Source organism: Pleurodeles waltl, chromosome 4_1, assembly GCF_031143425.1.
Source record: "Pleurodeles waltl isolate 20211129_DDA chromosome 4_1, aPleWal1.hap1.20221129, whole genome shotgun sequence".
Lineage (NCBI taxonomy): Eukaryota > Metazoa > Chordata > Amphibia > Caudata > Salamandridae > Pleurodeles > Pleurodeles waltl.
In genome coordinates this window covers 242,243,179-242,265,838 of record NC_090442.1, presented here as the reverse complement: position 1 = coordinate 242,265,838, position 22,660 = coordinate 242,243,179, and the positions used below count along the sequence as shown (strand labels likewise).

The 22,660-nt window shown below is 46.4% G+C and overlaps 1 protein-coding gene across 6 annotated transcripts in view; it reads right to left on the bottom strand.

Annotated features, from left to right (window-relative positions):
• DNM1L (dynamin 1 like) overlaps positions 1-22,660 on the bottom strand; it is a 473,848-nt gene that overhangs the window by 11,951 nt on the left and 439,237 nt on the right. For all 6 annotated transcript variants that reach the window (XM_069228228.1, XM_069228229.1, XM_069228230.1 and 3 more), the window contains one exon: positions 16,573-16,682. In XM_069228228.1, the coding sequence (XP_069084329.1) occupies positions 16,573-16,682 (110 nt within the window). The remainder of the gene's footprint in view (positions 1-16,572; positions 16,683-22,660) is intronic.

Sequence of the window (22,660 nt, the reverse complement as noted above, 5' to 3'; positions counted from 1 at the left end):
GGTAGCTCAATCCCAGATCTGTGCTTACCAACACGAAAGGAAAAGAAATGACGTACACACGCTGAGGTGGTGTCTATATAGACGCCTGTGTCATCATAGACTGCTCCAATGACGCTGAGAAAGCCATGTGGAGCCAGACGACGTCACCCGATGGCGTGTGGATTCGAAACGGACAGCAGGGAATTCAAAGGTAAGAAATCTGCAGCTCGAAGTCTCTATCAGATGTACTGTGCTTAGTCCTACTCCACTTTGAGAAGTGCAACTATCACTGCTGGTGAAAAAAATATTTACAATTTGTGCCAGCCTGGTCAGTCACTATGGTCCTTCAACACAGTGTGGCTAGTAATTCTCATCATTAGCAAAGTTTATTTGGGTGAAAAAGCTTCCTTTCCTCACACCACTGACTATAAAATGCCCTTCCTGTAGACTTGGGAGAAAAGTATGATCGCACAAAGTTTAGATATGAATTGGAAACTTGGCTGCATCAGTATACTGCATGTAAAAATCCAGGTGTTACACCTGCCAGCTGTTGCTGTGGTTTTCCTCTACTTTTTGCTTCTGACCTCCTGTTTTTGGACCCTTTGCTGTAATTTGTATTCGCTGGTTTTGATACTCTGGATACTTCACAACTGCTAACCAGTGCTAAAGCGCAAGTGCTCACTGGCTAAAATATATTGGTAATTGATTTTTTAATGATTGGCACATTTGATTTACTGGTAGGTCCCTAGTAAAGTACACTATGGGTGCCCGGGGCCTGTAAATCAAATGCTACTAATGGACCAGCAGCACTGTTTGTGCCACACACGAGTAGCCATGTACACGTCTCAGACCTGCCACTGCAGTGTCTGTGTGTGCAGTTTTGCACTGCCAATTCAAACTGGTAAGTGTACCCACTTGCCAGGCCCAAACCTTCCCTTTTACTACATTTAAATCACGCCTAAGGTAGGCCCAAGGTAGCCCCATAGACAGGGTGCAGTGTATTTAAAAGGTACATGCACTGCTGTGTTTTACGTGTCCTGATAGTGAAATACTGCCAAATTCGTTTTTCACTATTGCAAGGCCTATCTCTCCCACAGGTTAACATGAGGATTGCCTTTAAATATCTTTTAAGTGCAGTTCCCCATTGGGAGCAGATAGAGATATGGAGTTTTGGGGCTCTGAACTCACAATGAAAAAACACATCTTTTGGTGAAGTTGGTTTTTCGATTGTCCGTTTGAAAATGTCAGTTTTAGAAAGTGGGCATTTTCTTGCTCAACCATTCTGTGCCTCTGCCTGACTGCTGAACACATGTCTGGGTCAGACTGTCAGTTGGACTGTTGGTGAATTCACTTTAGGCAGGGACACAAAGGGAGCTAAGGTGTGTCCTGCATATCCTGATGAGTCTCCCGAGCTAGAGTGGGAGGGAAGAGCTGTCAGGTGACTGCCCTCACACAATACAGTCTCCACTCCCTATTGTATGCCTGGGGAAGGGCAAGGAAGAGACAGGGTCTTGTGCACTACAAATACTTTCCTTAGAAGTTTGCCTACTTCAAAGGCAGAAATGAGTATAAACAGTGGACCTAAAACACCAGACTTTTAGATTACTTCTGGATCAAGATGACTCTGCCAAGGAGAACAGCTTGATGCTTGAGTAGGACCTGCCACTCTGCCTGTTTGGCTGTGCAGGCCTGCTGCTTCTGCCTTAAGAGGGAAAGGACTGGAATTTGCTTTCTGAAGTCCTGCTTGTGAAGTTTCTCCATGGGCTTGGCCTGAGCTTGCCCCCTGTTCTGAAGGCTCAGGGACATCAAAGACTTCATCAGCCAGTGCCTCGGCTCTTCTGCTTAGAGTCATGACTTGCTAAGTGGTGCAAAATCCAGTTCTTGGGCCCTTAGAAATAGAAGCTGGTAACCTGCGGGAGAATATCCACGCACCACTGTGTGTGAGTCAGAAAAATCAACATAGTGCCTGTCCAGCAGCTGAAAATTCAACGCAGTACCTGCCTCGCGGCTGGAGAATCAACACAGTGCCTGTTCTCAATGAGAACCCTTCGTACAGCGGGTCAGATTTTTTCAGGCATCAACCCTGGGCGTCAAAATCTTCAACATCATTGCACGGACCCGACTGTTTGTCTAGAAACGGGCGCATCCCTTCCCTGCGAGGAAAGAATCAACGCACAGCTTGCTTAGCGGTGAAAGAAACGATTTACGGCCTCACTTGCGAGTAAGGAATCAATGCATTACTTGCTTTTCCTACGCGTGCTCGCCTGTGCGGCTTTATTCTTGACGCATACCAGGTACTTTGAGCTACAACAACACATCCATTGATTTCTATGGATTAAGACTCTTTTTACTTTAAAAATCATCTCTTTGCTTGTGTATGTCACATTTTTGTCATTTTGGTCTTGTTTGGTTTGGATAAATATTTGGCTATTTTTCTAAACTGGTGTGAAGTCCTTTTGTGGTGTTTTCAATGTGTTATTGTGCGTGTTGGTACAAATACTTTGCACATTGCCTCTGAGATCAGCCCGACTGCTTGTGCCAGGGTACGAAGTGGGTGAGAAGGGGCTATCGGAGTTGTGTTTCTCCCTTGCCCTGACTTCAGTGAGGGCCCCTACTTGGACAGGGTGTAAACTGACTGGCAACTAGAGACCCCATTTCGAACACCTATCTACTATTCTATATGCACACAAAGCACAAAACCCGATCACAAAAAATGCCTTAAGTAGGAAAGCAACTAGTGCCCTAAGATTTTTAGGCACATAGTAGGTAGGATCACAACCAGCCAGTAGTTGCATGGGAAACTAGGATCAAATTGTAATATAATTAAAGTGAGGTTTCCGATAGCATGCTTATATTTAGATTGAGATGTGCACAGAGAGACAAAGGTATTCAAAACAGAGTAGAAGATGCAAACAGTTCTTCCAGGAGCCCAACCACGCACCAATGCTGGATATGGTAAGATAGGAGTGGCCAGCAGGACTTCTTGCACTGAAATGAATCTTAAGTGTAGGAAAATGGCTCCCTGTTGCAGTTACCCCCCACTTTTTGCCTGATACTGATGCTGACTTGACTGAGTAGTGTACTGGGACCCCTGCCTACCAGGCCCCAGCACCAGTGTTCTTTCACTTGAAATGTACCATTGTTTCCACAATTGACACACCCCTGGCACACAGATAAGTCCCTTGTAAAAGGTACCAGTGGTACCAAGGGCCCTGTGACCAGGGAAGGTCCCTAAAGGCTGCAGCATATGTTGTGCCACCCTAAGGGACCCCTCACCTAACACATGCACACTGCCATTGTAGATTGTGTGTGTTGGTGGGGAGAAAAAGGCAAAGTCGACATGGCATCCCCTTAAGGATGCCATGCCCACAAAATACTGCCTGTGGCATAGGTAAGTCACCCCTATAGCAGGCCTTACAGTCCTAAGGCAGGGTGCACTATACCACAAGTGAGGGATTAGCTGCATGAACAATATACCCCTACAGTGTCTAAGTCCATTCTTAGACATTGTAAGTACAGTGTAGCCATATTAAGTATATGGTCTGGGAGTTTGTCAAAATGAACTCCACAGCTCCATAATGGCTACACTGAATACTGGGAAGTTTTGTACAAACTTCTCAGAATAATAAACCCACACTGATGCCAGTGTTGGATTTATTAGAAAATGCACACAAGGGGCATCTCAGAGATGCCCCATGTATTTTACCCAATCCTTCAGTGCAGGACTGACTGGTCTGTGCCAGCCTGCTGCTGAGAGACGAGTTACTGACCCCCTGTGGTGAGGTCCTTTGTGCCCTCTGAGGCCAAAAACAAAGCCTGCTCTGGGTGGAGGTGCTTCACACCTTCCCCCTGCAGGAACTTCAACACCTAGCAGTCAGCTTCAAAGGCCCAGGCTTCGTGTTACAATGCCCCAGGGCACTCCAGCTAGTGGAGATGCCCGTCCCTAGACACAGCCCCCACTTTTGGCGGCAAGTCCAGGGGAGATAATGAGAAAAACAAGGAGTCACCCACCAGTCAGGACAGCCCCTAAGGTGTCCTGAGCTGAGGTGACCCCTGCCTTTAGAAATCTTCCATCTTGATTTTGGAAGATTCCCCCAATAGGAATAGGGATGTGCCTCCCTCCCCTCAGGGAGGAGGCACAAGGAGGGTGTAGCCACCCTCAAGGACAGTAGCTATTGGCTACTGCCCCAGTCCTAAACACACACCCCTAAATTGAGTATTTAGGGGCGACCCTGAACCCAGGAAATAAGATTCCTGCAACCTGAACAAACAAGGAGGACTGCTGACCTACAAGCCTGCAGGGAAGGAGGAAGACGACAACTGCTTTGGCCCCAGCCCTACCAGCCTGTCTCCTACTTCGAAAACCTGCTCCAGCGACGCATCCAACAGGGACCAGCGACCCCTGAAGCTTCAGAGGACTGCCCTGGACTAAAGGACCAAGAAACTCCCGTGAACAGCGGCCCTGTTCAAAACCAGCTACTTCTTTGCAACTTCCAAAAGACTTGACGTTTCCCGACGGAAGCGTGAGACGTCCCACTCTGCACCCGACGCCCCCGGCTCGAGATGCAGAGAACAAACACCTCAGGGAGGACTCCCCGGCGACTGCGAGCCCATGAGTAACAAGGCGACTCCCCCCCCTAAGCGCCCACCGCAACGCCTGCAGAGAATGCAGAGGCTCCCCCTGACCACTACTGCATGGAACAAGGGACCTGACGCCTGGAACCAACACTGCACCCGCAGCCCCAGGACCTGAAGGAACCGAGCTTTGATGCAGGAGTGACCCCCAGGTGACCCTCTGCCTAGCCCAGGTGGTGGCTGTCCCGAGAAGCCCCCCTGTACCTTCCTGCACCGCTAGAGTGAACCCCGGGTCCCTCCATTGTTTCCTAACTGAAACCCGACGCCTGCTATGCACACTCCACCCGGCCGCCCCTGTGCCACTGAGGGTGTGTTTTGTGTGCCTACTTGTGCTCTACAAAACCCCCCTGGTCTGCCCCCCGCCCCCGAGGACACAGGTACTTATATGCTGGCAGACTGGAACCGGAGCACCCCTGTTCTCCATAGGCACCTATATGTTTTGGGCACCTCTTTGACCTCTGCACCTGACCGGCCCTGAGCTGCTGGTGTGGTAATTTTGGGGTTGCCTTGAATCCCCAACGGTGGGCTGCCTATGCCCCAGAACTGAGACTTGTAAGTGTTTTACTTACCTCCTAATCTAACCTTTACTTACCTCCCCCAGGAACTGTTGATTTTTGCAGTGTCCACTTTGTAAAAATGGCAATAAGCTATTTTCAAAGACTGTACATGATATTGTTTTCATTCAATGTTCCTAAAGTATCTAAGTGAAGTACCTTACATTTAAAGTGTTTGATGTAAATCTTGAACCTGTGGTTCTTAAAATAAACTAAGAAAATATATTTTTCAATATAAAAACCTATTGGCCTGGAATTGTCTTTGAGTGTGTGTTCTTCATTTATTACCTGTGTGTGTAAAACAAATGCTTAACACTACCCTCTGATAAGCCTACTGCTCGACCACACTAACACAAAATAGAGCATTAGGATTATCTACTTTTGCTACTATCTTACCTCTAAGGGGAACCCTTGGACTCTGTGCACACTATTTCTTACTTTGAAATAGTATATACAGAGCAAACTTCCTACATTAAGTAAAAGCTGAAGGTTACTCAATGTAGCCACAGCAAAGTTTTTTTGTTGTTGCAGTTTTATATAGCTCAAACATGAGTCGACGATACTGGATCACTTTATATGCGCACCAGTTACACTACACAAGGGCACATTCATTTTTTTGGTAGGTACGGGGAGATTGAGTGATTAGCCCAGAATCCAAGTACATTGAGCCGATGCAAAGACTCAAACCTAGTTATCCAGCTCCACAGTCAGCAGCTCTAGCAGTCACACTGCATCCCCTCACAAGGTTAAAGAGCTTGACGCAAACAAAGCTGAATATGCACCATTGTGGGTCAAGCACCAATACTAATATGGAGGCAGTCCAGCTGGCAAATTATTGGCCTGCAAACTTACAGGGAAAACAGCAGCAGATAGAATAGCTACAATCAAGAACAATTCCCCAGTAAATGTTACAACTGACAAGATAGACTAATACTTTTCAAAGGCGCCCATACAAAATCTACAATTGAGCAGGTGGAGGACATGGAGAAGACTATGGGGAGGACTGCAGTGGGGCCCGCCTATCCGCCCGGTGAGTGAGGACAGCGAGGGGTGGCCCCGGGGCCGGTAGAGGAGGAGGGGGGCTCCCAGACCAGAACGAGTGTGAGAGAGCATCAGACAGCCGACCCCGGGGGACACTGATGGAGCAGTAGGGCAGCCTGAGAAGACCTGATTGGGGCCCGGCCCACGGGGAGGGGTAGGGCCCCAGCCCATTCCAGCACAGAGCGCTGCGTGAGGGCCCCGAGGGTGCCGCTGGGGGCTCTCTGCCCCGTTGGCAGGGACCTGGTGGACCCTTCATCGACTGAAGCCCCTTGCCCAAAGAGGAGGAGGGAGCCCCCCACATTCGACAGTGGCGGTAGGCTGGGTGCTAAGGCCTACGCATCCACTGCAGGGAGGAGAGCTGGGCAGAGACTGGTGAGGCCTGCAGGGTGAGGCTGAACTGGGCACTTGCACTGGGTGTGGATCCTTGGCCTGGCCCCGGACCTGAGTGCTCCATGAAACAAGATGGGGGAGTGCGCTACTGGGCCTCGGGCTCAGGGCCTTGTGGGACCCGCGTGCCAGCTGCGAAGAGGATAGTAGAGCGGAGCCTGACGGGGCTAACAGAGAGGGAGACAAGAGATGGTGGCACCACAACTTTAAAAAGATAGATCCGTTAAGGACATGCTGACTAGGCCTGCAGCGGGCAAAGTCGAAGAGGACGCTCCAGTGACAGGGAAGCATAGAGATGAGGAGACAGAAGAGGATAATGGGGCAACCTGTCACATGGAGCTTCCTTGAAGGCCTCTTCACATCACTTAGAGATGATAAACAGGCGGTGAAGAGAGACCTGTTGCAGGACCTGAAGGTGGTGCGTCGGGAACTGGAGGTCGGTGAGAGAGTGGCCACCCTGGAAGAGCACGAGAACACCAGAGATGAGGAAATCAAACAACTACAGCAAGAAATAATCTGGCTACAAGACCAACAAATCAAACTTCCGGCCCATTCGGAGGACTTGTAGAACCAATCAAGACAGAACAACATTCGCATCCAAGGAGCACCAACTGGGGCTGAAGAGGAGGACATATCAGCATAAGTAGGGGCTCTCTTCCACCAGATACTAGGAGAGACCTCAGACAGGGAGGTACGCATAGACAGGGTCCACAGGGCAGGACTGCTGAGGCCGTCTCACGTACCACCGGCAGACATCTTGGCCTGCATCCATCACTTTACCCTGAAAGAACGCATACTTTGGTTGGCGGGAGAGCAGCAACTGCTGAAATTCCGGGGCCACACACACTGCTCCTGTATCAGGACCTAGCTGCCATCACTTTACAAAAACAGAGAGACTTTCGTCCAATCACCTCCCACCTCAGAGACAAGGGAGTCCCCTATTCCTGGGGTCACCCCTTCTGTCTTATTTTCCGATAGGAGGGTAAATTGCACCAACTACGCTCATTGAAAGAGGCTTATAATGTACTGCAACTGGAGGAGGCCTTGGAGGGGAGTCCAAGCTTGCCGAAACCGCAGCGGAGGAACAGGAGACGCACACGCTGGCAGACTGTCTCGCACTGGAGCACCAAGCCAGACAGAGAGACTATGGAATCAGAAAGAAGAGCAGTCCTGGAGCCCCTCACCGGGGACATGAAGGCAGACCAGGACAAGACATGCATCTGCAATGGACGGGGAGGGGGATGGAGGGATGTCCAATGAACACTGGAACACTTGGGGCGCTAGCTCCTGAAACTCAGGTTTACCCTCTTGACTATGCCAGGCAGTCCCGCCTGCCATCAGTGGGGTTGTTTGACTATGTTGTTTGAATGTGTTTTGTTTATGGGTGGGGTTGGGTGCGACAGTCGCATACAGTTATACCAGTCACATGGATGGGACCAGAGCCCCTACTAAGACTCATTTATTTGAGGGTGGGGATAAAGGGTGCAGAGTGGCTGGCGACATTTCACCCGTTCCGCCAACATGACTGTTAAAATAGTCACACTTAATGTCGAGGGATTGAACAACCCGATCAAGCGCAGAGCGGTCCTCTCTTATTTAGAACACAGACTTATGCCTCCTACAGGAGACCCGCTTAATTCCCGCAGACCATCATAGAATGCGCTCTAGATCTTTCCCAATAAAACACTGTTCCTCATGTGAGACCAAGGTGGCAGGGGTGGCACTTCTAGTATCACGCTCCTTCCAGGTGAGGGTGGGAGACAAGAGTGCCAAAATACAGGGTTGCTTGCTGGCCTTTTGAATACACATCGGGAGCACTCAAGTGGTTATAGCGACTATATATGCCCACAATGAGGGACAGGAAAGGTTCATTCACAAGGCGCTAACAGCGGTCATGGCCACACATGACAGACAGGTGCTCATAGGGGGCGACTATAACATAGTTCTAAACAAGGAATGGGATAGATCAGCTTCCAGATAAGGTAGGACCGGGGCACTATCCGCAAGGGGTCTGGGGAGGTTGGAGGAACTGGGTCTCAGGGACCTCTGGAGGGGCACACACTCTACCACTAGAGACTACACTTTTTACCCCCACGCACATAAGACCTATGCTCGCATTGCCCTTTTTCTGGGTTCTAAAGAAATCCAACAGTCACTGAGAGACAGACATTGAGCCCTGTGCATTGTAAGACCACACAGTGGTATCCCTCACGCTCAACATTCCCTCCCGACCCAGGCCAAGGGTCTCCGCCCATGGCAATTGAGAACCACACTCCTGATGAGACTGGAGGTGGTGGCCCAGATAACCAAAGCTATTACTACTTTTATAGAATTTAATGACACACCAATCTCTCTTGTGTGGGACATGCTGAAGGCGGTAATAAGAGGGGAATTCATTGCAATATCAGCGTCGGATAACAAAATCCGACGAGAGAAAAGGGCACAACTACAGCAGCAAGTGACAGAACTTGAGAGGATTCACAAGAGGACGGGGGCTCCCAGAATTTTGAGACATCTCAGTGCAGCTAGCACGCAACTTGTGGGGCTAGACATGGATAGGGCGGAATACGCAACTCTCCGACTACACCACTCCTAATATGTGGGCGGCAATAAATGCGGCCGCCTTTTGGCAACCAGGCTTAGGACCCAGAGGCAGACCACAGCGGTGGAAGTAATAAGGACCCCAGAGGGATCAGAGGTAACGAACGACACACAGATTGCCTCGGCCTTCCGTAGCTTTTATCAGGCTCTTTATTCTCCTCAACAAACTGACTTGTGCGCCTCACAGCAATATCTTAAACAGGCCCGCACAACTAAATTGATGCCCATAGAGGCAGCCCTGCTAGAGGCCCCTATTAGGATATAGGAGGTAATTTCTGCAATAGCCTGGTTGGAGTCCTCAAAATCCCTACAAACAGACGGTTTCCCCGGCCCCTTTTACAAAACATTCCGTACCATCCTGTCGCCGATCTTAACTCAACTTTTTAATACTATTACGGGAGAGATGGCACCAACTATGCTGGATGCATCTATTGTGGTTATCCCCCAGCCTGTAATGGACCCCATAGAGTGCAGTTCCTATGGACCTATCTTATTACTAAATGTAGACTTCAAGCTGCTTATGGGTATTCTTGATGCTTACCCAGTGTACATCTGTTCGTGGCATGAGGCGCTGAAGATTCACATGCTGTGCACATCCCGCCATCTAGTGTTGGGCTCGGAGTGTTACAAGTTGTTTTTCTTCGAAGAAGGCTTTTCGAGTCACGAGATCGAGGGACTCCTACCCTTTCGGCTCCATTGCGCATGCGCGTCGACTCCATCTTAGATTGTTTTCCCCGCAGAGGGTGAGGTAGGAGTTGTGTATATAGAAATAGTGCCCATGCAATGGAGTAAATATGTATGTACATAATGTGGTTAAAAGTGATATATTTAAAAATTTACAAACATACAAGTCTAATTTTTCTCAACTTAAAACGACTACAGGCTCCCGGGGAGGTGGGAGGGCACATGTGAATCTGCAGCGCCTCATGCCACGAACAGATGTACACTGGGTAAGTGACAGTTTCCGTTCAATGGCATGTGTAGCTGCAGATACACATGCTGTGCATAGACTAGTAAGCAGTTATCTCCCCAAAAGCGGTGGTTCAGCCTATAGGAGTTGAAGTTGTTTGAAATAAAGTCCGTAATACTGCTTGTCCTACTGTGGCTTGCTGTGTTGTTAACACATCCACGCAGTAATGCTTGGTAAATGGATGAGGCGTAGACCATGTGGCTGCCTTACAGATTTCAGTCATTGGTATGTTTCCTAGAAAGGCCATGGTAGCACCTTTCTTTCTAGTGGAGTGTGCCTTTGGTGTAATAGGCAGTTCTCGTTTTGCTTTAATATAACAGGTTTGAATACATTTAACTATCCATCTGGCAATGCCTTGTTTGGATATTGGATTCCCTTTATGAGGTTTTTGGAAAGCAACAAACAATTGTTTTGTTTTGCGAATTTGTTTTGTTCTATCAATGTAGTACATTAGTGCTCTTTTGATGTCTAATGTATGTAATGCTCTCTCAGCTACAGAATCTGGTTCTGGAAAGAAAACTGGGAGTTCCACTGTTTGATTTAAGTGGAACGGTGATATGACTTTAGGTAAGAATTTAGGATTTGTTCGTAGAACTACTTTATGTTTGTGTATTTGAATAAAGGGTTCTTGTATGGTAAAGGCTTGTATTTCACTTACTCTTCTGAGAGATGTGATAGCTATTAGAAATGCTACTTTCCATGTTAAGTACTGTATCTCACATGAGTGCATGGGTTCAAATGGTGGACCCATGAGTCGTGTTAATACGATGTTGAGGTTCCACGAAGGAACTGGTGGTGTTCTTGGTGGGATAATCCTTTTCAGACCCTCCATAAATGCTTTTATGACTGGGATTCTGAATAATGAAGTTGAGTGCGTAATTTGCAGATAAGCTGAAATTGTAGTGAGATGTATTTTAATGGATGAAAAAGCTAACTTGGACTTTTGTAAGTGTAGTAGGTAGCTTACGATGTTTTTAGCAGATGCGTGTAATGGTTGAATTTGATTATTATAGCAGTAATAAACAAATCTTTTCCACTTATTTGCGTAGCAATGTCTTGTGGTTGGTTTCCTAGCTTGTTTTATGACCTCCATGCATTCTTGTGTAAGGTCTAGGTGTCCGAATTCTAAGATTTCAGGAGCCAAATTGCTAGATTAAGCGATGCTGGATTCGGGTGTCTGATCTGTTGTTTGTGTTGAGTTAACAGATCTGGTCTGTTTGGCAGTTTGATATGAGGCACTACTGAGAGGTATAGTAGTGTCGTGTACCAAGGTTGTTGTGCCCAAGTTGGTGCTATTAGTATGAGTTTGAGTTTGTTTGGACTCAATTTGTTTACTAGATACGGAAGGAGTGGGAGAGGGGGAAAAGCGTATGCAAATATCCCTGACCAACTCATCCATAACGCATTGCCTTGAGTGTGAGCCTGTGGGTACCTGGATGCAAAGTTTTGGCATTTTGCGTTTTCTTTTGTTGCAAATAGGTCTATTTGCGGTGTTCCCCATCTTTGGAAGTAAGTTTTTAGTATTTGGGGATGAATTTCCCATTCGTGGATCTGTTAGGGATCCCGAGAGAGATTGTCGGCTAACTGGTTTTGAATTCCTGGTATGAACTGCGCTATTAGGCGAATGTGGTTGTGAATCGCCCAATGCCATATCTTTTGTGCTAAGAGACAGAACTGTGTCGAGTGTGTCCCTCCCTGTTTGTTCAGATAATACATTGTTGTCAGTTTTGACAAGAATGTGTTTGTTGGTTATTATAGGTTGAAATGCTTTCAACGCTAGAAATACTGCTAGTAGTTCTAAGTGATTTATATGAAGCTGTCTCTGCTGAGTGTCCCATTGTCCTTGGATGTTGTGTTGGTTGAGGTGTGCTCCCCACCCTATCATGGAAGCATCCGTTGTGATTACGTATTGAGGCACTGGGTCTTGAAAAGGCCGCCCTTTGTTTAAGTTGATAGTATTCCACCATTGAAGCGAGGTGTATGTTTGGCGGTCTATCAACACTAGATCTTGAAGTTGACCCTGTGCTTGTGACCATTCTGATGCTAGGCACTGTTGTAAGGGCCGCATGTGTAATCTTGCGTTTGGGACAATGGCTATGCATGAGGACATAATGCCTAGTAGTTTCATTACTAATTTTACCTGGAACTTTTGGTTTGGGTGCATGGCCTGTATTACGTTTTGGAATGCCTGTACCCTTTGTGGACTTGGAGTGGCAATCCCTTTAGTTGTGTTGATTGTTGCTCGTAAGTACTGTTGTATTTGACACGGCTGTAGGTGTGATTTGTTGTAGTTGACTGAGAAACCTAGCTTGTGAAGGGTTTCTATGACATACTTTGTGTGTTGTGAACACCGTTCTTGCGTATTGGTTTTGATTAACCAATCATCTAGGTACGGGAACACATGTATTTGCTGCCTTCTGATATGGGCTGCCACTACGGCAAGGCATTTTGTAAAAACTCTTGGCGCTGTTGTTATTCCGAATGGCAACACTTTGAACTGGTAATGTACTCCTTAGATTACAAACCTTAAGTACTTTCTGTGGGAAGGATGTATGGGTATATGGCAATACGCATCCTTGAGGTCTAGTGTTGTCATGTAGTCTTGTTGTTTGAGCAATGGGATCACGTCTTGCAGTGCCACCATGTGAAAGTGATCTGATTTGATGTAAATGTTTAATGTTCTGAGATCTAGGATAGGTCTTAGAGTTTTGTCTTTTTTGGGTATGAGAAAGTACAGGGAGTAAACCCCTGTTCCTTTCTGATGAATTGGTACTAGTTCTATTGCATCTTTTTGTAACAACGCTTGGACCTCCAGTTGTAATAGATCCATATGTTGTTTGGACATGTTGTGTGTTTTCGGTGGGACATTTTGAGGGAATTGTAGAAATTCTATGCAATAACCATGTTGGATAATGGCTAGGACGCACGTGTCTGTTGTTATTTCCACCCAGTTTTTGTAAAAATTGGTTAGTCTCCCCCCCCCCCCAACTGGTGTTATGTGTTGTGGATTTGTGACGCTGAAGTCACTGTTTATTTTGCGGTGTCTTGGGACTTTGGAACATCACTCTAGTTTTAGGGAACTGTCCCCCTCTGTATTGTCCCAGAAAACTTCCCCTCTGATATTGACTCTGGTAAGTAGGTCTTGTTTGTGAGGTTGAGGGTTCTGTGCTCTGTCCTCGAAACCCCCCTCTAAACTGTGATTTACGAAATGTGCCTCTGCTCTGTGGGGAGTAGAGTGCACCCATGGCTTTGGCCGTATCTGTGTCCTTTTTAAGTTTCTCGATAGCAGTGTCCACCTCCGGCCCAAACAACTGCTGTCTGTTAAAAGGCATATTCAGCACCGCTTGTTGAATTTCCTGCTTGAATCCTGAGGTGCGTAGCCATGCATGTCTCCGTTTGGTGACCACTGTATTTACAGTCCTAGCAACTGTGTCAGCTGCATCCATTGCCGACCGTATCTGAGTGTTAGAGATACTTTGGCCTTCTTCCACCACTTGCTGTGCCCTCTTTTGGAACTCTTTGGGTAGATGTTCTATGAAATGTTGCATTTCGTCCCAATGAGCCCTATCATATCTAGCCAGCAAGGCCTGTGAATTGGCAATGAGCCATTGGTTAGCTGCTTGTGCCGCGACCCTTTTCCCCGCTGCGTCAAACTTGCGACTTTCCTTGTCGGGTGGTGGTGCATCTCCCGAGGTGTGTGAGTTTGCCTTTTTGCGAGCTGCCCCTACTACCACCGAGTCCGGTGTTAATTGCTGCGTGATGTACACAGGGCCGGTCGGTGGAGGTTTGTACTTTTTCTCCACCCTTGGAGTGATGACCCTGCCTTTCACCGGCTCTTGAAACACTTGCTTTGAGTGTTTCAGCATTCCCTGTAACATAGGGAGACTCTGGTACTGGCTATGTGTGGACAACAGCGTATTAAACAAAAAGTCATCTTCTATTGGTTCTGCGTGCAGGGTGACATTGTGAAACGCGGCTGCTCTTGACACCACCTGTGTGTAGGCAGTACTGTCCTCAGGTGGTGACTGTCTCGCTGGATAACAGTCGGGACTGTTATCTGATACTGGCGCATCATAAAGATCCCATGCATCAGGATCATCCTGTCTCATTCCTGTCTGAGTTGGAGATTGCATCATTGGTGGAGTGTCTACCGGTGATGGTAGTGGTGAGCGTTGTGGTGATGGTGGGGGAGTTATTTGTTTTGCCACCTTTGCTTGGGGTTGCTTGTCCTTCTCTTGGAAGGCAAGTTTCCTTTTAATTCGGATTGGAGGGAGAGTACTGATTTTTCCTGTGTCCTTCTGAATGTGGAGCCTTCTTTGAGTGTAATCTGGCTCCCCTGCCTCTAGCTCCTGTCCGAATCTGTGTCCTTGCATCTGTGAGGACAGGCCCTGTTCCTTGGTGTAGGAACTTGGTTTCGGCTCCGAGGCCGGATGTTTCGGTATCGAAACCTTTTCAACTGTCTTTTTCGGCTCCGAAGACACTTTTTTGCCTTTCGGTGTTCCGATCTCTCGGTGCCGCTATCTCGATGTCGAGATTGCTCTGACCCGGTGTCGAGTCTGTTCAGTGCCGGTATCTCGACCGGAGTCGGATGACTTCGACACATGTGTGCCCTTTTTCGGTGCCGATGGCCGGTCACCTAATTTTCAGGTTAAGCCATGGCCTGTTGGCGTCCCCTGGGCTTTAGTGAATTTTCCGTGAGTTTTGGGCAGGGGCATCTTACTCACGGTTCTTGGCGTCTGTTCGGAATCGACCTTGTCCGAGTCTGAATCCGCGATGGAGAAGGTTTCTTCTTCCTCCAAGTGTTGGTGTCCTGCCGACGCCATTTGACGTCTTCTTGCTCTTCGGTCTCTTAGCGTTTTCCTCGACCGAAACGCTCGACAAGCCTCGCAGGTATCCTCTTTGTGTTCTGGAGACAAACACAAATTACAGACCAGATGCTGATCTGTGTAAGGATACTTGTTGTGACATTCGGGGCAGAAGCGGAATGGGGTCCGTTCCATTAGCCTTGAAGACGCACGAGGTCGGGCCGAGCAGGCCCCGCCGGGGAATCAAAAACCCTGAAGGGCCACCGGAGCTCTTCAAAATTCGGTGTCGATCTGTTTTAACTAACCCAATACCGAACGCAAACAATACCGTCGAATGTTCTGAGATTTAACTAACTTTCCGAACCGAAACACGGAGCGAAGAGGAACACATCCGAACCCGATGGCGGAAAGAAAACAATCTAAGATGGAGTCGACGCCCTTGTGCAATAGAGCCGAAAGGGGAGGAGTCCCTCGATCTCGTGACTCGAAAAGACTTCTTCGAAGAAAAACGACTTGTAACACTCCGAGCCCAACACTAGATGGCGGGATGTGCACAGCATGTGTATCTGCAGCTACACATGCCATCGAACATATATATACACACACACACATTTTTTTTAAAGGTGAGGTCAATAGGCCCTGGGAACGCTTTCCCTCAGTGCCACATATAAATACTTAAAGCTGCATCTGGCCCCGGGGTCCACATCATCCAGGGTTGTATCTAACTAAAAGGGGAGGCAGCGTGGCCTGCCTCCTCAAGCCCATTATGGCAACGGGGGTCAGGAGTTATAGTTAAATTAAGGCACGAGTTATAGTTACTTGAAATAACTCACTTTTCAACTGCTGTGGTTTTGTGTGTAAAATCTGAAACCAACTATAATGTCCCTTTAACAGTTTTTAAATTTATTTCCTAACTTCCTAACTATAACGTCCATGTCCCCAACCTCAGATGACTTCACACTTTTTTTTTTTTCAAAGCCAACTGGTCCACCTGTTCAACACATTAACAGAATAGACAGGAATCGCCAAGTCAATGTCCTAGGCTAGCATCTCCATCATTCCCAACCTAGGGAAAGACAAGCAATTATGCAGCTCATACAGACTGATATCCCGACTAAGGGGCCGAGTCACAAACTGCATTTTGTAGTACGTTTAGAGGTACTACTAACATACAACAAAAATGCTATTCAAAAACCTCTGCCGCCCCCTCTCTGTGTAGGGACCTCTGCACACACAAGTATATGTTCCAGCAGTAAATGTGAGAGGAACAGAGGGAAGTGGCTTGAGAATGGGGAGTACTTCCATCCATCACTTTAATCCTCTTTAATACATAATCATTTTTATTTACAGAAGGATTTTTCTATAATTTACACTCCAAAAAAAGTGAGCTAAATTTTAAGTAAATCAGAGTAGGTCATGTCTGGGGATATCAGGGACAAAAGGCCTCAACCCCCTCAACTGAGGCACAGTAACCCCTGCGTTCCCTGGGAGCCCCAAAATGGGTTTGTCAAAGTGGTAGACAGACTAAATTTGGTGGCACATTTAATGGGTGGTAGCAACAGCTTGGTATTTGCAAATAAAAATAACAAAGCTTCCTCACCTGTCTTGAATGTTCTTTCTGACAATAAGGAAGTACGATTTAATTAACCGCTCAATCACTTCACAGTCTCGCTGCTCACGGGCAGAGAGTTTGCGTGCAACAGGAACAGGCTAAATTCAGAAATAAACCAATATTATTCAACAAATAAGAGAACATCCCAGCCTTTGAATCGACACAATGGATAGGTTAAGCATCTTCTATATTTCTGATAAGCACTATTTACCCAATCTGATATGTTTCATGAACAATAAGTTTTTCAGAATGAAGTTCCAATTTATCCATAGCTTAAACAAGTCTAGTGCCATATGATTCTCTTTCATCCTGTATGAAATATTTGCAAAGGAATTAACACTCAGTGCACTGTTTCAATTGATGTTTTAGATTTATATTTGTGCTTCCAAATGTCGTCCAAAACCTATGTAACAAAACTGATCATCCTTAAGGGATCAAAATGTGAGAAAACCATTTTGGAGCAGAGCCTCTATGATCTTCGGAAAAACCTTAGCAAGAAAATATACTATAGAAATGACGGGCATAAAATTGATCAAGTATGAACATTAGCTCTCAAACAGTAGTGTTCTGCAAAGGTGTGGTGGAATGTTCACATGGCTGCATTACTGAGCAGTACAACCATCATATTACCCACGGGAAGAGCGCTTCCTATATATGGAAAATGTCACTTACCCAGTGTACATCTGTTCGTGGCATTAGTCGCTGCAGATTAACATGCTGTGCACATCCCGCCATCTGGTGTTGGGCTCGGAGTGTTACAAGTTGTTTTTCTTCGAAGAAGTCTTTTCGAGTCACGAGACCGAGGGACTCCTCCCATTACGGCTCCATTGCGCATGGGCGTCGACTCCATCTTAGATTGTTTTCCCCCGCAGAGGGTGAGGTAGGAGTTGTGTATGCTAGTAATAGTGCCCATGCAATGGAGTAATGTACATAATGTAGTTTAAAGTAATATATTTTCAAATTTACAAATGTTCAAGATCAACTTCTTAACGGCTACAGGCTTACGGGGAGGGGGGTGGGCGCATGTGAATCTGCAGCGACTAATGCCACGAAAAGATGTACACTGGGTAAGTGACATTTTCCGTTCGATGGCATGTGTAGCTGCAGATGCACATGCTGTGCATAGACTAGTAAGCAGTTATCTCCCCAAAAGCGGTGGTTCAGCCTGTAGGAGTTGAAGTTGTTTGAAACAATGTTCGTAGTACCGTTTGACCTACTGTGGCTTGTTGTGCCGTTAACACATCTACACAGTAGTGTTTGGTAAATGTATGAGGCGTAGACCATGTAGCTGCCTTACATATTTCGGTCACTGGAATGTTTCCTAGAAAGGCCATGGTAGCACCTTTCTTTCTGGTTGAGTGTGCCTTTGGTGTAATAGGCAGTTCTCTCTTTGCTTTAAGATAGCAGGTTTGAATACACCTAACTATCCATCTAGCAATGCCTTGTTTAGAAATTGGATTACCTGTATGAGGTTTTTGGAAAGCAACAAATAATTGTTTTGTTTTTCGAATTAGTTTTGTTCTGTCAATGTATTACATTAACGCTCTTTTGATGTCTAATGTATGTAGTGCTCTTTCAGCTACAGAGTCTGGCTGTGGGAAGAACACTGGTAATTCTACGGTTTGATTAAAGTGGAACGGTGATATAACTTTTAGTAAAAATTTTGGATTTGTCCGTAGAACTACTTTATGCTTGTGTATTTGAATAAATGGTTCTTGTATGGTAAATGCTTGAATTTCACTCACTCTTCTTAGAGATGTGATGGCAATTAAAAATGCAACTTTCCATGTTAAGTATTGCATTTCACAAGAGTGCATGGGCTCAAAAGGTGGACCCATGAGTCGTGTTAAGACAATGTTGAGGTTCCATGAAGGAACTGGTGGTGTTCTTGGTGGTATAATTCTCTTTAGTCCTTCCATAAACGCTTTTATGACTGGTATCCTAAATAGTGAGGTTGAGTGCGTAATTTGCAGGTAAGCTGAAATTGCGGTAAGATGTATCTTTATGGAAGAGAAAGCTAGCTTTGACTTTTGCAAATGTAGTAAGTATCTTACGATGTCTTTGGCAGATGCGTGTAAGGGTTGAATTTGATTATTATAGCAGTAATAAACAAATCTTTTCCACTTATTTGCATAGCAATATCTAGTGGTAGGTTTTCTAGCTTGTTTTATGACCTCCATACATTCCTGTGTAAGGTCTAAGTGTCCGAATTCTAGGACTTCAGGAGCCAAATTGCTAGATTCAGTGATGCTGGATTTTGATGTCTGATCTGTTGTTTGTGTTGTGTTAACAGATCTGGTCTGTTTGGTAGTTTGACATGAGGCACTACAGAGAGGTCTAGTAGTGTTTTGTACCAAGATTGTCTCGCCCATGTTGGCGCTATCAGTATGAGTTTGAGTTTGTTTTGACTCAATTTGTTTACCAGATATGGAAGGAGTGGGAGAGGGGGAAAAGCGTAAGCAAATATACCTGACCAGCTCATCCATAACGCATTGCCCTGAGACTGATCTTGTGGGTACCTGGATGCGAAGTTTCGGCATTTTGCGTTTTCCTTTGTTGCAAATCTATTTGTGGTGTTCCCCAATTTTGGAAGTATTTGTTTAGTATTTGGGGGTGAATCTCCCATTCGTGGATCTGTTGGTGATCCCGAGAGAGATTGTCTGCTAACTGGTTCTGAATCCCTGGAATAAATTGTGCTATTAGGCGAATGTGGTTGTGAATCGCCCAATGCCATATTTTGTGTGCCAGGAGACACAACTGTGTTGAGTGTGTCCCTCCCTGTTTGTTTAGGTAATACATTGTTGTCATGTTGTATGTTTTGACAAGAATGTGTTTGTGGCTTATTATGGGTTGAAATGCTTTTAGCGCTAGAAATACTGCCAATAGTTCTAAGTGATTTATGTGAAACTGTTTTTGCTGAGTGTCCCATTGTCCTTGGATGCTGTGTTGATTGAGGTGTGCTCCCCACCCTATCATGGAGGCATCTGTTATTACATATTGTGGCACTGGGTCTTGGAAAGGCCGCCCTTGGTTTAAATTTATACTGTTCCACCATTGAAGCGAGGTGTATGTTTGGCGGTCTATCAACACCAGATCTAGAAGTTGACCCTGTGCTTGTGACCATTGTGATGCTAGGCACTGTTGTAAGGGCCGCATTTGCAACCTTGCGTTCGGGACAATGGCTATGCATGAGGACATCATGCCTGGTAGTTTCATCACCATTTTGACTTGTATCTTTTGTTTTGGATACATGGTCTTTATTACATTGTGAAATACTTGAACCCTTTGTGGGCTTGGAGTGGCAATCCCTTCTGCTGTGTTGATTGTCGCCCCTAAGTATTGCTGTGTTTGACACGGCAGAAGGTGTGACTTTGTGTAGTTGATTGAGAAACCTAGATTGTGGAGGATTTCTATGACGTACTTCGTGTGTTGTGAACACCGTTTTAGCGTGTTGGTTTTGATTAACCAATCGTCTAGGTACGGGAACACATGTATTTGCTGCCTTCTGATATGTGCAGCTACTACTGCTAGGCATTTTGTAAAAACTCTTGGCGCAGTTGTTATTCCGAATGGCAACACCTTGAACTGGTAATGTACCCCTTGGAATACAAACCTTAGGTACTTTCTGTGTGAAGGATGTATCGGTACATGGAAATATGCATCCTTTAGGTCTAGTGTTGTCATGTAGTCTTGTTTTTTGAGTAGTGGGATTACGTCCTGTAATATCACCATGTGAAAGTGATTTGATGTATGTATTTAATGTTCTGAGATCTAGTATAGGTCTCAGACTCTTGTCTTTTTTGGGTATGAGAAAGTACAGAGAGTAAACTCCTGTCCCTTTCTGTTGGTTTGGTACTAATTCTATTGCTTCTTTTTGTAGCAATGCCTGAACTTCTAGTCCTAGAAGATCTATATTTTGTTTTGACATATTGTGTGTTTTCGGTGGGACGTTTGGAGGGAATTTGAGAAATTCTATGCAATAACCATGCTGGATAATTGCTAGGACCCAAGTGTCTGTTGTTATTTCCTCCCAATGTTTGTAAAACTTGGTTAGTCTCCCCCCCACAGATGTTATGTGTTGGGGATGTGTGACTTGGAAGTCACTGCTTGTTTTGAGGAGTTTTGGGACTTTGGAACTTCCCTCTATTCTTTTGGATTTGTCCCCCTTTATATTGTCCCCGAAAACTTCGCTGATACTGACTCTGGTAAGTGGGTCTTGTTTGTGAGGTTGTGGGTTCTGTGCTTTGTCCTCGAAACCCCCCTCTAAACTGTGTTTTTCGAAATGTGCCTCTGCTCTGTGGGGAGTAGAGTGCGCCCATGGCTTTGGCCGTGTCAGTGTCTTTCTTAAGTTTTTCGATCGCAGTGTCCACCTCCGGCCCAAACAACTGCTGTCCGTTGAATGGCATATTCAGCACAGCTTGCTGTATTTCTGGTTTAAATCCTGATGTACGCAGCCACGCATGTCTCCTTATTGTTACTGCTGTGTTGACAGTTCTAGCAGCTGTTTATGCAGCATCCATTGCTGACCGTATCTGATTGTTGGAGATACTCTGTCCTTCTACTACCTGCTGCGCTCTCTTTTGGAACTCCTTGGGCAAATGTTCTATAAAGTGTTGCATTTCGTCCCAATGGGCCCTATCGTATCTGGCCAACAAAGCCTGTGAATTGGCAATACGCCACTGGTTTGCTGCCTGTGCCGCAACCCTCTTGCCTGCTGCGTCAAATTTTCGACTTTCTTTATCTGGAGGTGGTGCATCTCCTGAAGTATGTGAGTTCGCTCTTTTGCGCGCTGCCCCTACTACAACTGAGTCCGGTGTTAGCTGTTGTGTGATGTACACAGGGTCTGTTGGTGGCGGTTTATATTTTTTCTCCACTCTTGGAGTAATGGCCCTTCCTTTTACAGGCTCTTCAAACACTTGTTTGGAGTGTTTTAGCATTCCGGGTAGCATAGGAAGACTTTGATACTGGCTGTGTGTGGACGACAGTGTGTTAAAAAGAAAGTCGTCTTCAATGGGCTCAGCATGCAGGCTGACATTATGAAATGCCGCTGCTCTCGACACCACCTGTGCGTAGGCTGTACTATCCTCTGGTGGCGACGGTCTAGCTGGATAACATTCAGGACTATTATCTGACACTGGTGCGTCATAAAGGTCCCATGCGTCAGGGTCATCTTGACTCATTCCTGTATGAGTTGGGGACTGCATCATTGGTGGAGTGGCTACCGGTGATGGTTGCGGAGAGCATTGTGGAGATGGTGGCGGGGTTACTTGTTTAGCCACCTTTGCCTGTGGCTGCTTGTCTTTTTCTTGGAAGGCAAGTTTGCGTTTCATTTTAATGGGAGGGAGAGTACTGATTTTCCCCGTTTCTTTTTGGATATGGAGCCTTCTTTGTGTATAGTCTGGCTCTACTGTTTCCAATTCTTGTCCAAATCTATGTGTCTTCATTTGTGTGGACAGTCCTTGTTCCTCAGTGTAGGAACTTGTTTTCGGTTCCGAGGCCGGATGTTTCGGTATCGAAACCTTTTCGGCTGCTTTTTTTGGTTCCGACGAAACCTTCTTTACTTTCGGCGTCGTGGTCTCTCGGTGCCGACCCATTTCGGTGCCGCTATCTCGGTGCCGAACCTGCTTGGAGCCACTATTTCGGGCCCGAGATTGCTGTGTGGCGGTATCTCGACCGGAGTCGGATGACTTCGCCACCAGAGTGCCCTTTTTCGGTGCAGATGACCGGTCACCTATTTTTCGGGTAAAGCCATGGCCTGTTGGCGGTGGCGTCCCCTGGGCTTTAGTGGTTTTTTCGTGAGTTTTGCGTTTCGACGTCTTACTCACGGTTTTCGGCGTTTCTTCGGGATCGATCTCATCCGAGTCCGATTCCTGGATGGAGAATGTTTCTTCCTCCTCCTCGAAACGCTCTTGTCCTGTCGGCGCCGACGCCATTTGCAGTCTCCTTGCTCTTCGGTCTCTTAGTGTCTTCCTGGACCGAAACGCTCGACAGGCTTCACAAGTATCTTCCTTGTGTTCCGGCGACAAACACAAGTTAAAGACCAGATGCTGATCTGTATATGGATACTTGTTATGGC